This window comes from Anabrus simplex, chromosome 1 (assembly GCF_040414725.1).
Source record: "Anabrus simplex isolate iqAnaSimp1 chromosome 1, ASM4041472v1, whole genome shotgun sequence".
Lineage (NCBI taxonomy): Eukaryota > Metazoa > Arthropoda > Insecta > Orthoptera > Tettigoniidae > Anabrus > Anabrus simplex.
Genome location: NC_090265.1, coordinates 1,058,548,082 through 1,058,562,168, shown reverse-complemented (window position 1 = coordinate 1,058,562,168; position 14,087 = coordinate 1,058,548,082). Strand labels below are relative to the sequence as shown.

At 37.2% G+C, this 14,087-nt stretch overlaps 1 protein-coding gene across 1 annotated transcript in view; it reads left to right on the top strand.

Moving 5' to 3' along the window:
* The window catches only part of LOC136876025 (golgin-45), a 47,488-nt gene extending 43,058 nt beyond the window's left edge, over window positions 1–4,430 (top strand). The window contains exons 6-7 of the mRNA XM_067149637.2: window positions 2,525–2,685; window positions 3,561–4,430. Of these exons, the coding sequence (XP_067005738.2) occupies window positions 2,525–2,680 (156 nt within the window). The 3' untranslated portion in view covers window positions 2,681–2,685; window positions 3,561–4,430. The remainder of the gene's footprint in view (window positions 1–2,524; window positions 2,686–3,560) is intronic.
* The last annotated feature ends 9,657 nt before the right edge of the window (window positions 4,431–14,087 follow it).

Here is a 14,087-nt window from a genome sequence, read left to right as displayed (position 1 = left end):
GGTTCGAACCCCACTGTTGGCAGCTTTGAAGATGGTTTTCCGTGGTTTCCCATTTTCACACCAGGCAAATGCTGGGACTGTACCTTAATTAAGGCCATGGCCGCTTCCTTCCCACTCCTAGCCCTTTCCTATCCCATCATCAACATAAGACCCAATTGTGTCAGTGCAACATATAGCAAATAAAAAAAATAAAAAATAAAATAAAAAACTTGTCCCCTAAAACAACAGTTATCTGCATCATCATCAACATCCATACAGTCAGCAGTCACATGTACTTATGTGTGATTCCTGTGCAGAGACCTTAAGTTACTGTGTGAAATGGAATAATGTTTTATATTGAATTGAATATCAGTCAGGCCTGGGAAAATTCAAGTTAAATTTGAGATGGGAAAAGTAAATGTGTGATATTTTCTTCATGACCCCGTAGTTTTTCTAAATATTTCTTTACTGCATTGCTTTATATTCACCCATATCATCCAAAGCATTACCTGCAATTACCTGCTAATTGTAAAATTGTTTGAGCTGCATTGTGCAAAAGTGTAAATAAGTTAGCAGATTTTTTTTAGCATACATTAGTAATTTATTTAAATACATCAAGTTGGAATGACATTTAGGGAACATCAAGTGCAGAGCCTTTGTATGTAAATCTTTGTGAGAAAAATATTTAAGCATTGTTTATAATGGTGATGTATCTTCAATCTATATAATTATATATATAAAATAACAGTTATATCTGTACATAGCTCAGAATTAGAAAAGAATAGTGTTTGTGTATCAGTCATGTCCACAGTAAGAAGGGAAAGCAATTTATAATTTTCCATCTATGTATGTATGTATGTATGTATGTATGTATGTATGTATGTATGTATACACATCACAAGAAAATGGCTAAACTGAATTTAATAAAAATCGTTATGTAACATCTGGGAATAAGGCACTACACTTTAGTCTATAAATAATTTTATTCACACCGAGTAGAACGGTAGTTTAGGGGAAGGCCTAAAACTTACTTGTCAAATATCTGTGTTATTAGTGGTCCTATCGATAAATACCACTTAATGAAAGTTATATAGAATACAGTTTTTTTTATCATTTATGTCTTATACAGTTTTACCATACCAGCTATGATAAAAGAGATATTCATGAATTTAGACTTTTGTCTCTTAGTCCATATCAATGCCTTGCAGCACCTTAGATTCTATTTTCACTTCCAGAATGTCTGCAAAACGTTTCCCTTTCAGCTCCCTTTTCATCTGGGGAAACAAAAAGAAATCACACAGTACAAGATCTAGTAAGTAGGATGGGTAAAGAAACGGTGTCATGCAGTTTTACGCCAAAAAATCACGCACAGAAATGGCTGTGTGAGCCGGAGCACTGTCATGGTGGAAGAACCAGTTCCCACTCGGCCACAAATCGGATCATTTCAGCCAAACACTCTGGTATGACTTAGTTCGCCATTTGATGCTCAGGGACGTACTCAGATTGAACAGTTTGACTTGCCGGGCCTTTTTTGGCCAAGGAAAGTTGGGTGCCGTCCACTGCAACAACTGTTGTTTTAATTTGCATACGATTTTCATTATTGTTTTCCACTTATTCAATACATAATTGTTTTTTATTGCTAGAAACATGCAAACTGCAGCTTTGTCTTGGGGTCTTGCCCATAACACCACGATTCATCCCCGATGATGATTTTGTTGAAAAAGTTCTTTTCCACTTCCAAGTGGTCCAACAAGTCATGCCAAGCAATGACACGAGCCTGAATTTTGCTTCAGTTCGTCTCATTTGCAAATCTTAGGATGCAGTGCGCTGCACTGAGCTCCAAGAAAGACCAGATAGTTCAGTGAGTTCATCAATAGTACACCTTTTACATTCGTACACAAGCGCGCAAATGTTTCTCATGTTTGCATCAGTTCTTTACATGGAAGGCAGCCCGGGCTTTGAATGCCTTTGATCAACATGTCGCCGCATTTGAATCACAATTACCACTCAAACACATAAGTTCTTTTCAAGGCATGTTCTTTATAAGCTGTAGACAATATAACCACGTTTGATGCACTTTTACTGAGCAGAAAACAAAATTCACTGCACACTGATCTTGAATATCAACCTTTTCACAAAAATTGAGGAGGTCAAAAAACACATTGCACGAGAACTGTCACAGGGGCTCGCTACAACCGTCCCAAGCCACGCTGCTTGGCGTACACAAGTGCGCAAATTTTTCCCATGTTTGCATCAGTTCTTTACACTGTTCGACTCAGGAGAGGTTACTTAAAACCCACCTAGAGGAAGAAGCCCAAACTACAAGAGCACCTGCAGTGATTTACATCTGGTTATTTTTGGGTCCCCTTTCGTATATGTTTATTATGGCAACTTTTCTTATGATAAGGAATATATTCCAAGCATGAATTGCATGGCTTCACTTTGCGTCCTTCAGGAATTATTACAGATTGATTTTAAAAGCTAAAACTAGTTTTCTACATATGTGATGTACTGGGAAGTATTTAAAATATTGTGTTTTGTGCAGATTTTGTTGAACCCAAACCCACTATTAATGTCGGGACGGCCAGATGCAGCATGCAATGCAGTCATGGGTGCAGCAGTAGCTGTAGGAAGCCTAGGAATCTCTCCACTCATGATGTCTTCTTGTGCTCATTGCAGTGGAGAAGTAAAACTTCTCTGAAAGAGGCAAGCATCATCTTAATCAAATTAAGTAGGTTAGTTTGGTACATGGAATGCAATGGAGAATGTATTACTGTACTTACGAGGGTAATCCCAAAAATAAGGTCTTCTACTTTTTTATAAATAAAGAACCTGTTCGTGTGGCTGTTGGTCACAATATTGTGAAGAGTGTTTCCCGCACTCACATATGAACATGCACACGCCACGCTGAGGCACTCAGTCTTGGCTTGGCAGCCGTTGAGAATGGAGCTCCCATTGGATGTTACCACCAAGTGCGAAGTGTGCACAGTTATTCAGTTTTTGAACGCAAAAGGTACTGAACCGATTTAAATTCATCACCAATTGACGGAAGTGTATAGTGAGTCGTGCATGGATGTCAAAAATGTTCGTAAGTGGTGTACAGAGTTTGCAGCCGGTCGGACTGAAATTCATGACGAACGAACAAAGGAGCAGGAGACCATCAATTTCCGTCGAGACAGTCATGAAGGTTGAGCAGATCATGCGTGAAGATCGGCGGATCACCCTGGATGATCTCTGCACTATGGTTCCTGAGGTGTCCCGAAGCGCTGCTCGCAACTTCCTGAACAGCACGGCGGTGAGCTGGTATGACATAGGCATACAAAAACTGTCACATTGTCTACAAAAATGCATCGACCAAAATGGTGATTATGTAGAAAAATAGCTAAATGTTCAAGCTGTAAAATGATGTAAATCATTGTAGAAATAAACAGGTCTATGTATTTATTAAAAAAATAGGAGATCTTATTTTTGGGATTACCTTCGTATTTAGCTGAAACTTGTTTTATACAGAGATATTGCAGGAAGTTGGTAGTTTCTATATTTAATTGAGAATTGTATTATTCCTGTTCCTTTGTTGATAGTTTCAGCTTGTCTACAGAAGAACAGCTATCCATTGTGCCAGTGACTGTCCGCATATTGAATTGAATGGTTGTGAAGATGCAGTCCTCAAGTTATCTAGAAACCAAGTACAATCCTCAAGAGCCAAAGTAAGATATTTATACACACCAGGTATATGGTAACAATTAATTCTGTAGGTGTTGCATTTCTGATTTTTATCTTATTAAAGATATGTTGAAATATGTGGTCAATATCAGGGATAGAGCAGTCAGATTAATCTTGTAGTTTAAAGGTTAGCATAAAAAAGAAAATTATCATTGTTAGTGATATTGTGTAGTTTCTATTTCTTTTTTCTTGCTCTCATGAATGATCCAAATTTTATATTATTTTATTATGCAGTCTTCATAAGTGTACTTGCTTCCTTTAATATATGCATATCTATTTTGCCTAGAAATGTATAATTTCTAGAATTAAAATGTTACAGTCAAGAAGAATAAAATTAAATACTGTACCTCAGTGGTGCTATATAATTTTTTACGTTGAGACAATTTATAACATCCGAATTACTATACATCTATTTAGGGATATTTTAAAATATTCATATTTTGAAATTGACACGTTCTGTACATTATATTTTTTTAATGGTTTGAAGTAAGTTTTGAATCAGTTTGCATTTGTTTACGAATGGACTGAAAAAAGTTATGTATGTTACCTCTGAGGTTCAGGATTATTTTATTTGCTGTCATAGTCAATCAATTTAATTGAATTGGGCAGATAAAGTGAGATGGTTCGATCCCTGGTTAAAACGGGTCAGTAGCTATCAGTATTACTTTTTACTGCATATATTTTCCTTAGTTTGGGCACATACTGGTATAGAACCTATGATGGTTTATGGATATCAATCAATCAATCAATCAATCAATCAATCAATCAATCAATCAATACTGATCTGCATTTAGGGCAGTCGCCCAGGTGGCAGATTCCCTATCTGTTGCTTTCCTAGCCTTTTCCGAAATGATTTCAAAGAAATTGGAAATTTATTGAACATCTCCCTTGGTAAGTTATTCCAATCCCTAACTCCCCTTCCTATAAATGAATATTTGCCCCAGTTTTTCCTCTTGAATTCTAACTTTATCTTCATATTGTGATCTTTCCTATTTTTATAAACGCCATTCAAACTTATTCGTCTACTAATGTCATTCCACGCCATCTCTCCGCTGACAGCTCGAAACATACCACTTAGTCGGGCAGCTCTTCTTCTTTCTCTCAATTCTTCCCAACCCAAACATTGCAACATTTTTGTAACGCTACTCTTTTGTCGGAAATCACTCAGAACAAATCGAGCTGCTTTTCTTTGGATTTTTTCCAGTTCTTGAATCAGGTAATCCTGGTGAGGGTCCCATACACTGGAACCATACTCTAGTTGGGGTCTTACCAGAGACTTATATGCCCTCTCCTTTACATCCTCGCTACAACCCCTAAACACCCTCATAACCATGTGCAGAGATCGGTACCCTTTATTTACAATCCCATTTATGTGATTACCCCAATGAAGATCTTTCCTTATATTAACACCTAGATACTTACAATGATCCCCAAAAGGAACTTTCACCCCATCAACGCAGTAATTAAAACTGAGAGGACTTTTCCTATTTGTGAAACTCACAACCTGACTTTTAACCCCGTTTATCAACATACCATTGCCTGCTGTCCATCTCACAATATTTTCGAGGTCATCTTGCAGTTGCTCACAATCTTGTAACTTATTTATCACTCTATAGAGAATAACATCATCCGCAAAAAGCCTTACTTCCGATTCCACTCCTTTACTCATATCATTTATATATATAAGAAAACAAGGTCCGATATCGAAGGAGGGCACATGTCTATGTGTACGATTGAAAGTGTGACTGTAAAATAAATCTATATTAAGAAGTAATTAACAAAATAAATACTGTTGGATAATAATATTAACTGTACAGTTTTACCATCTGAGCCACACAGCCCAACTGACCCAGAACAATACTATTACGATTCTCCCAGGCTGGCTTCCTTGTATCACTTTGATCTGTGATGTTCCCTTATAAGTTTCCTAATTGATCACTGATTGGTCACTTCTTTCTTCCATTTCCATTACTATATTCTCCCTATGGGTTCATTTGCTTTGTTTGTTCCCTGTTTTTTGTCTTCTGTTACTCATATTTTCATTTTACCTCTCTCTTTTCTACTCATTCCAGACTTCAATTGTTCCATTTTTATTATACATTTTTATCAGTCCATTGTGACCATCCATCCCCCATCCTGTCAGAATAAAATATACCTACCCTTCTTAATCTTTATCCCAGAGAAGCCAGCTTAACAGAATACTTTTTATATAAACCATTGGCAAAACATGCTAGTATCCACTGTTACACTGGTAACAGTTTGAAAATATAAAAATAAAATATTCTTTAATATAAATATTTTTGTTTCTTCACCGGGACATGTCGCGAGAACTCTATTGCAGCAGTCTGCCACCATCAAAGCTGAGCGAGAGGCTGTTACCACTTTGAATCTCTTTTAACAGCTAGGCAAGTATTACTGCGCCTGCGTCAAGCAAGGCCCCTTTCCCCTCTACACTGAGATGTACTGTATCCTGCTACGTTCTTTGGTTGTGTTACTACAGTGGAAAGTGGAAACAAAAGCTTATAACGTCAGTGCTGAGCTGTTCTGTCCGTTCGTTCCGCCACGCTCAACAGCGCATTGTTATATTATTGTGTTATTGTTTTCTATTATAATACGATGCGACTTCTTTTGTTAGAGTGTGAATTTATATTTAATTTATGTTAGGTAAGGATAGCCTATAAGACTGCACAACGTATTAAACATTAAAATGAGTGCTGTCGCTTCCACCTCGAAAATAAGTGAGTTGACGGGCCCAGAATGTTTGTGTATAATAGAAAGCTTAATGAACACGTCATTTTCGTTAAGAACTTTTGAAGAAAAGAAAAACATAATTGAAAAAGGTAGATCCACACCTTCTCTTAGAAATTTATTCAAGGAATCGAAAAGAACAATACGATATTTTCATGACTCGTGGTACATAAATCTGGACTGGTTATGTGGTTGTGCAAAAATGAATAAACTATACTGTTGGCCATGTATTCTATTTTCTTCATGAAATAATGCTTGGAATAAAGACGGTGTGGACAATTTAGATAGTTTCAGAGTTTTAAAGAGATACCATGAGGTGTCTCAAGCACACATCAACGCTGTTGCCGATATTATTCAGTTCAGAAGGTCCAGAATAGAGTTCTGTTTGAGTACAGCTTACAGAAAGAAAATTGACGAGCATAATAAGCTAGTAAAAAATATAACAGGTCCGCCTCTGTGGTGTAGTGATTAGCTACCACCTCCGGAGGCCCGGGTTCGATTCCTGGCTCTGCCACAAAATCTAAAAAGTGGTACGAGAGCTGGAACGGGGTGCACTCAGCCTCGGAAGGTCAACTGAGTAGAGGGGGGTTCGATTCCCACCTCAGCCATCCTCGAAGTAGTTTTCCGTGGTTTCCCACTTCTCCTCCAGGCAAATGCCGGGATGGTATCTAATTTAAGGCCACGGCCGCTTCCTTCCTTCTTCCTTGTCTATCTGTTCCAATCTTCCCATCCCCCACTAAGGCCCCTGTTCAGCATAGCAGGTGAGGCTGCCAGGGCGAGGTACTGGTTATTCCCCCCAGTTGTAACCACCCGACCCAATGTCTCACACTCCAGGACACCACCCTTGAGGTGGTAGAGGTGGGATCTCTCGCTGAGTCTGAGGAAAAAACCAACCCTGGAAGGTAAACAAATTAAGAAAGAAAGAAGAAAAAATAACAGATATATTGTCAGAACTTGAATAGATGTTTATGAGTGCATGAGTAGCCTGCCATACGTTTTTCATGATGTGAACTGTTTTCAATTAGTACATAATGAAGACTGCTAGTCTTTATGATTTTGATGCTCACTAGTGTTCAGTATATTATGTGCCATTTCTTCATTGTCAAATGATGTTATCTTATACAAAAGTAATATCAATTGCGGTGTGAGCGACAATATACTCTCAGGAGTGTGTTAACACTTTTCAAAACATCATGTGTTGCCACTGATATAAACCCTGTATATTTTGGTTACCTGTGTGCAGTAAGAAAAACTAAATTGCTTTTGTCTACTTTATGGAACATTTACTTATTCTCAGTTGACTGAAAGTTCTATTTTCTTATAACTAGACTATATTTGTCAGAATAGTAACAAAATAAAATATTACTCTTCAAATCAACTTTTTAATAACTTTCACAGCATTTAAATATATTGACAGTATCATTAATTGGATCTCCCTCTGCGGATCAGTTGTAGAGTGCTGCGTCCCCATCCCAAGATCGCAGTCAGATTTTTTAAAGGTGAAAAGAAAATCTTTTAGACACTCCATGCCATATGATGTCGGGATGTAAAAGATATCTTGTGACATTTGATGTATTTTACCGATATCTCAGCTAAGAGAGATTCTATTAAGCATAGAGTAAAATGGAATGTCAAAATTGACAAGCAGGCAGCTGTATGGCATCAAATTAAAATGCCTACACATGGTCGCTGAGGCTGTATGATTATTATATTATTAGAGTAATTGGATTGGGGACAAAAACTTGGCATGGGCATTTGACATCTTCAGTATTATCTTCCTCAAAGGGATGATGCAATGGTTGTCTTTAAGGGGGCCAAGCATCATGGACGGGAGCAAGAAAAAGCTCATCTGGACTGTATGTTGAAGTACCTAATTTATGGTTTTTTGTTGGGTTAATCTCGTTCAATGTAGTCGAACATTGTCTTGCTGCAATGTATAGAGATATGAGTAGAATAATGTCATTTTAATATTTCCAACTTCACAGCTGTTAAAGAACAATTCAAAGCAAACAATACCATTGAAATTCCATCACTCACAATCCATCACCTCTCAGTCAAGACAACCTTGATGAACTACTGATTGGGTTTCTTTTCCTTGAGGTACCCTTTGCCCTCTCTTCTTATTACTATACCAAAAGAAAACAATTTCATCACATTGTACAATGAATTTTCAAAAACTGTAACATTGGGTGCTTTTCAGATGAGATATTCAAAAGGTGCACGAATAATCAAAGAACATCAATAGTTGGGAATAGTAAATTAATTATAAAATACTTCCTTTCAAACATGTATTTTTGGTTCAAAAGTTAACATGAAGACATTTTGGATTGAGCAAACACTGTCATTTCAAAACTTTTTAAATATATCACCTTCACTAATATCTCTACTTAGTTCATCTATAATATCATCACTTGTGTCCAGAAACTCCAGAGCATCACTTGTAATTTACAAAAGAAGAAACATTCACAGTTATATTTACGAAAACAAAAAATATTTATAGCTACAAAGAGCACAAACAACTATCCACATTGGCAGCAACCGTAACACTGCTGTAACCTGTACGCTAACAGCGCGCCAAACTCTTACACTGTAGGGAGTGTACGCATTTCCATCAGAGACCACCACTATACAGAACTAGGACACTATTTGAATAACGGAAAAGTTCCAAAAAACACCGCCAGATGTCATATTACATCAGTAAGCAACTCCTATGTGATAATATTTTTGGAGATATACTGACCCGCAGCACATACATTATGAAGAGCGGGAATGCCTTGACAATGTGCACACAATATTGAACCTTAAATGACAGAACCTTACCAGCCAAGTTCTAAGCTAAACATATTTCACATAGGAGGTTTTGTCCCGGGAGCGACGATATACGACAGTAGACATTCTTTCACCAATATAGAAAATGATCTATATTACACACAGTAGAGAAAGGACATAAAATGAACATTTTAGAAAAACTAGAAATTTACAATGCAAAGAATACACCACCACAACGAAACCACTTATTGGTAGTGTTAAAAAATTAAAATACACAAGTAACACAGTTAAAGCATGGAAGAAAAAAATCCAGCAGTGTGAAAAGAAGAATTAATACAAAACTGTTTGTTCTACAAATCAGAGAAAAGCTTTCAGATTAGTGGGAGCTAGGTTACATTGGAGAGCAGGAAAGGAAAACATTAAAGAATAATTTGTTTGTATTTATTTTTTTATATTAAAACTACCAATAAAAAATACAAATTATTCATTGTCTAGCAACCTAATAACAAATTTTAATAAAATATTTTTCAGCTAACGTAGTATTTGTTGATATTAAACATGCCTTTTTATTTTTTATTGACAGTTGTTGCATAATATCTGAATGCTTGTCATTTTTTGTTGTAACAATTCCTGTTTTATGTTCATTGAAATCTCGAATACCAACAGTTGTACTGAGCAAGGATATTGAGTTAAATATTACATTGCTTTCCTGATTATGTTTTATTATGAATATTAATCAATACATACTTATTTTTAATCTGTATTTGTTCATAATCGCATACAAAATATATTTTTGGTTCTTCAGATTTTCAAGAGGGGTTAAACTCTCTAATCCTATGACTGGGTATGCCCTCATAGCACTCATTAAAGAATGATATGTTGCCAAATTTTTAGAAGTAACTATTTTCAATAATGGGGAAAAACTGATTGGAGAGTAAACTGCACTACTAAGATATCATAATACTGTGCAAGACCTAAAGTTGACTCTCTCTCCACCTCCAGCAAAGCAGAAGACTTATTTATTGCTAATAATAACTGGTGCTTTAAAAACACTTTATCTTTAATACAGTAAATAGGTTACAATGAAATAAACAATAAATTGGAATATCTGACTGCTTGAACTGTCCTTGGATAGAAAAGAAAAAGTAATCTTATAGTATAGACATTACATTTCCTTCTTTTAGAAATAAAATAAACTATCTTTTGTATCTCCCTTGGCTTTAGTGACCTGCAGTGAATGCATACAAGTAGAATTGAGTCACCATTATAAATGTGAGAGGATACATTAGCCTCATTAGAGATGTTTTGACTGAGCAGGTTGGCTATGCAGTTTGAGTCACGTAGCTGTCAGCTTGCGTTCAGGAGATGGTGAGTTCGAACCCAATTGTCAGCAGCTCTGAAGATGGTTTTCCCTGGTTTCCCATTTTCACACCAGGCAAGTGTTGGGGTGTACCTTATTTAAGACCACGGTCATTTCCTTTCCACTCCTAGCCCTTTCGTATCCCAACTTCACCATACGACCCACCTGTGTCATTGCAACATACAACAAATAGTAAAGACGATTTTGAAGGATAACTTTTCATGATGCAAAAATATCCCAAATAAAACAGGTTTCTTTAAAGTCTTTTAATGTTCAAATATTTACAGATGTGCAAAACTTCCCTGACCTTACGGAGAGGTATTTCTTGTTGGTACTCTTAATGCTGTATTGGCATTTACTCTGTTGTGTTTCAAAAACTTATTTTGAGACACACTCCTTGACTAGTAAGCTATTACAGATTGAGAATACTAAAACATTCATTAAATAAAGTTGTATAAATTAATTGTGAAATAGGAATGTGTTTCCTTCCACAGGTGTGCTCGTTATATTTTAATAATAATAATAATAATAATAATAATAATAATAATGTAATTGGTTTTACGCCCCACAAACTACTTTAACATTTTTTTTTAGACACTGGGATGCCGGAATTTTGTCCTGCATGATTTCTTTTACGTGGCAGTAAATCTACAGTGAAAAGAAGGTTTGTGTCATGCGGCAGGTGTTGAGAATGACAGCCTTCTGCATTTGTGGAAGTGTATAGGCGATGTCCAGATCCTGCAGGTGTTGTTGCAACTTATTGTAGCGGAAATGGCTAAAGGCTTCACTGTTGCTAGATCCATTTCCCACATTTTTCAAACTTCTGCTACAAGGTCAGTGTACTTTTCTGTTCATAAGCCTAGTGATCATTGTGATCTGAAGGGACCGTCATATCCAGAAGATTAGTTTTCCTGAGGTGTTTGTCAATAAGGACAGTATTTGGCCCGTGATCTTATGGTCCTGTCTGCCTGCAGAGATTGATTGCAGTACAGATTGAACCTTTCATTTTTGAGGACATCGGATGGTCTGTACTCATAATATGGGATTTCTCATCTATAAAATCCTGCCTTTATTCCCAGCTCTTGGTGCACAATTTTTGCTGCTTCATCATGCCGAAGGGTGTATTCTTTACCTGCCATGGCTCTACATGCACCCACAATATGCTCCACCATCTCAGCTGTTTCTCTGCATCTCCTGCATCTGTCGTTCACTTCTTCCTTTAAGTTATATTTACGGTAGTTACATGTGTTTATGACTCTATCCTGGATTGCTGTTTGTTTTTTCTCTGTGGAGGTAGCTATGTTTTAGCCGGAGAGTGAATTTCAATCTCTCAACAGATGACTGACCCAGATTGTGAGGATGTGAACCTTTCTGCTTCCAGGGTTGCTATAGTTCTTTGTTGGCAAATTTTGGAGGAGGAGTCAAAATGTTTCCAAGATTGAATGGAGTAAACTGATCATCAGAACAACAGACGGCTGTGAATAGATTTTGCTCTCGCTTTGAATGGAAGTATCTTCGTAAGTTTTCTGTCTGTTCGTGGCATATCTTCCTGAAGTTGAGTACTTCTCTTCCTCCATTTAGACGTGCCAAGTTCATTCTCTTAATTTCAGAATTGGGATGAAGCATTCTGTTTGTTGTCAGACATATCCTCAGTTGTCTCTTCATGTCCACTAAATTTGTTTCAGATGATTTTATGACACCAAATGAGTAGATGAGAACAGGTATTGCAAAAGAGATAATTGCCTTTACTTTGTTTCCTGCATTTGGGGGGCATTTGGGAATGATTTTGAAACAGCTGTGGCTCTTTCAAGGAAAGCAGTCTTTAGTCTTTCTTTGATGGTTGAGTGACTGATCCCTTAAAGTTGATAGAAACCCAAGTACTTGTAAAATTCCCCATCTAGAGGAGGTGATTTAATTTGTGGTTTGTTTCAGGTCTTTATGTTGTAACCATAACCTGTGCTGTTTCGTTACTTCCTTTTCAGAGATCTGAAATCTGTCAGTAGTCTCAAGTTTTCTTTCAGATGAAGTACTCTTACATTTCTCCATTTTGAACTCCATGTTGTTGTTGTTGTTGTTATTATTAACAAATACATCGCAAATGGGAAATATCCCGGCAGCAATGGTCACTTACAGTAGTGTAATAAGTAAAGTTAACATAATTACCCAACAACAAACAACAAGAATACAAGCAATTCCATGGAAAGAAAATATTACAAGAAATACTACTACAGTAGTTTAACGTTCTAAATCCAGCATCATCATATAAAAATTCACACACAAGTTAAGTATTTCCAGTGCTTAATGCTATGGCTTACACCACTATAGGTTGAGCTTGCTACTAGCTTAACAGTGTGATAATAAAGTGAAGTTAAACCATAATTACTCTACAACAACAACAACAACAAGCAATTCCATGGAAAGACAATATTACAAGAAATACTACTAGTTTAACTTTCTAAATCCAGCATCATTATATACAAATTCACACACAACTTCAGTATTTCCAGTACTTAACGTGCATATTTCATCAGATAATTTTTTTTGTTAAGGAAACTGTGTCAGTTGTTCATTGCTAGTGGCATATAGTCTAAGATCATCCATCTAGAGGAGGTGATTTAATTTGTGGTTTGTTTCAGGTCTTTATGTTGTAACCATAGCCTGTGTTGTACAGTGTTCAGCTCAGTGGGTTAAGAGCTAGATACAGGCACAAGGGACTGAGGGAGTCACCTTGGAATATCCCTCTCCTGATTTCCCTCTTTTGGAAGTGCTATTCAAGTCGGAGTTGTGTTGCCCATTTTGTCATTGCTGACTGCAGGTAGTTAACAATTGCTGGATGTACTTTGTATGTTCTGAGGACTTCTATGAGGTAATCATGTGGCACTGAATCAAAGGCCTTCTTTTAGTCATTATAGGCCATGTGGAGGATTTCCTTCCTATGGGTGACTTGGGCAACTATCACATTGTCCGTTATAAATTGGTGTTTGCACTCTTTGGAGTTCTTACAGCAACCTTTTTGTTCTTCTGTCAGGATTCTAGCATTTAGGCAGTGATTGTAGATTTTGGTGGCCAGTATGGATGTAAATATCTTGAACAGTGTTGGCAGGCAGGTGATTGGTCTGTATTCAGAGCGATTACTTGTATCTTCATCCTTAGGCAGCAAGTAGGTGATGCCTTTTGTTAAGAAGTCTGATACACTTTCTAGGTTCTTAAGGACATGTTCTAGATGACTGCATAGAACTTGATGTGTGCTTTTGAGGTCTTTATACCAGTAACTGTGCACCCCATCTGGACCTGATAATTTCCAGTTCGCTAGTTTCTGGAGGACCGGGCGAGTTGGCCGTGTGCGTAGAGGCGCGCGGCTGTGAGCTTGCATCCGGGAGATAGTAGGTTCGAATCCCACTATCGGCAGCCCTGAAGATGGTTTTCCGTGGTTTCCCATTTTCACACCAGGCAAATGCTGGGGCTGTACCTTAATTAAGGCCACGGCCGTTTCCTTCCAACTCCTAGG